Source organism: Nicotiana tomentosiformis, chromosome 7 (genome assembly GCF_000390325.3).
Source record: "Nicotiana tomentosiformis chromosome 7, ASM39032v3, whole genome shotgun sequence".
NCBI lineage: Eukaryota > Viridiplantae > Streptophyta > Magnoliopsida > Solanales > Solanaceae > Nicotiana > Nicotiana tomentosiformis.
In genome coordinates, this window is record NC_090818.1 from 81507712 (window position 1) to 81510142 (window position 2431).

The window sequence follows — 2431 nt, forward strand, 5'->3', positions numbered from 1 at the left end:
TTGGTTGCTTTCTTTAATGGAGGACATTCCTCTTTACGGCGGAGACGCTGGAAGGGGTGTTAGCTCTTCGACAGAACCAAGTCTTCCCGCGGCTGAAGAAGATCCAGGGGATCGGTCCGAGATCGAAAGAGCCTTGGATCAACTTGAATTGGCCAAGATTAAAGAACAAAAAGATCGCTTGGCCGAACAGATTAGCCCTCTGATTGAATCGGAGAAGGCACGACTAGTTAGAAGATTGTGGCACCGCAACTTGGGTGAACTTCCATCACCAAGTGAGATGGTCGAAATTATTATTAACCGCTTCGCCAGCAAAGCTGCCTATAATGCCAACAAACCCAATGTCCCCAGGGCAAATTTACGGCACTTGAGGGTTTGGGTGACACGAGCACAACAATCGGCAGAGCAGGATGGGAAGGGAAACATGAGTATAAAAAATCATATTTCTTCAATAATTGAAGGATATTTCAAGTAGAAGAGGTGACGTATTGTTTCACATTTGAATTTCACTTACATTCTACGTTCCCGAAGTGGATCCTATCAAATATTTCACATTTTCTATGATTATCTCTATTTCAGGTATTCGGGGAATCCTCCTTAATAGACGAAATATTCCTATTATGTCAATGCCAATTGAATCAATGTTATTAGCTGTGAATTCGAACTTTTTGGTATTTTCTGTTTCTTCGGATGATATGATGGGTCAATCATTTGCTTCATTGGTTCCAACGGTGGCAGCTGCGGAATCTGCTATTGGGTTAGCTATTTTCGTTATTACTTTCCGAGTCCGAGGGACTATTGCTGTAGAATCTATTAATAGCATTCAAGGTTAAAGATGACTCCTAGAGAGTTACCAAAATACGAAGTTCTCTTCTCCTTTCTTTCTCTTCTTTCTTTTTGATACTTGGTTGGCAGGGTCAGGGCCTTTCTCGCTGGGCGAGCGCATCCGATTCTAAAGTCCTTTCTTATTCTTAAACCACTTCCCGTTCAGTTGCTGAAAGATAGAGATCAGGCTTTCTAAATGAGATTGAGTTCCACGAATATGCAGGCTAGAAAGATGCTATTTGCTGCTATTCTATCTATTTGTGCATCAAGTTCGAAGAAGATCTCAATTTATAATGAAGAAATGATAGTAGCTCTATGTTTTATAGGCTTTATCATATTCAGTCGGAAGAGTTTAGGTAATACTTTCAAAGTGACTCTCGACGGGAGAATCCAGGCTATTCAGGAAGAATCGCAGCAATTCCCCAATCCTAACGAAGTAGTTCCTCCGGAATCCAATGAACAACAACGATTACTTAGGATCAGCTTGCGAATTTGTGGCACCGTAGTAGAATCATTACCAATGGCACGCTGTGCGCCTAAGTGCGAAAAGACAGTGCAAGCTTTGTTATGCCGAAACCTAAATGTTAAGTCAGCAACACTTCCAAATGCCACTTCTTCCCGTCGCATCCGTCTTCAGGACGATATAGCCATAAAGATGCACGTCTTAGTGGGGAAAAGATTTTGCCCCCGGTGTAGCTCGAAAGCAGAAAGAGTCGAATTCATTCGAGAGAGCTTGGTGGTCTTAAGAATGGTTCGGGTGGGGGATTCTCTTAAGAATAAAGAATTAGAATAGAATCTAATTCATGTTCATGTTAACAGAAGAGCGGATCCAATACCAAGACGCTTGAGAGAAAAGGCTAGCCTTGTATATACGCTATTTCTGTTTATGTCAGAGGTGCCCAAAGCTAGAAGCAAGATTTCGAGTAGAATATTCAAAGCTTTTGAGTAAGTAAGATGGATGGATTTGGAAGCAAGTGAAAGAACTAGTTGCATAGATATAGATATAGAGAAAGTCCTTTCTCTTCAGAGGGTGATATTAGGGTTTTGAGATCGGTTCTGACGTCGAACAGGTTTTCGACCCGAAAAGCTCCACAGAGCTGTCGTATGCGGGTACTACGAGGCCCACGACTTTCTTGATCGCCTCATTCTTCAACCATGGGTTAAGATGTGGCTAAAGTCTCTCCGATGGTAGCGTATATTACGCTCGAGGTCTCTCGAGCCTCCTCTTGTACCAATGTCTCCGTTTTAGGGTTTAAGGAATAAGGTAATGAAATTCCGGTATGGACTTTTGTTGTTGTTACGACAGGCGGAGAGCAGTGCCCTATTGGTCTAATTCCTGCTTCCCCTTGGTATCGGTAAAGGGGCTGGTAAGCGCTTCCCGAATAGATTCCTTTCTCTTCCCCGGACACCGAACAAAGGGAACCCTGGCTTCACTTGTCGTAGTAAGACCACCCCTCTATAAGCTTTCCCTATCGCTCTGATGAACCTCTTTCCGCCTGTTCTCTAGAGTTCAAGAACAGATTCTTGCCTATCCCTTATTTGTCCATTAAGTCCGTTTTCCGCTAAAGGCAGCATGAAAAGCACCTTAATTGTAATACGTAAGAGGAAG

The 2431-nt window shown here is 42.9% G+C and overlaps 1 protein-coding gene across 1 annotated transcript; it reads left to right on the forward strand.

The window, feature by feature from the left end:
* Nucleotides 1-420: 420 nt before the first annotated feature.
* LOC138896522 (ATP synthase protein MI25-like) lies at nucleotides 421-1677 on the forward strand. Its single transcript, XM_070181682.1, has 3 exons — nucleotides 421-825; nucleotides 913-937; nucleotides 1024-1677. The coding sequence occupies exons 1-3, from the start codon at nucleotides 558-560 to the stop codon at nucleotides 1613-1615; spliced, it is 885 nt and encodes a 294-aa protein (XP_070037783.1). The 5' UTR covers nucleotides 421-557; the 3' UTR covers nucleotides 1616-1677.
* The last annotated feature ends 754 nt before the right edge of the window (nucleotides 1678-2431 follow it).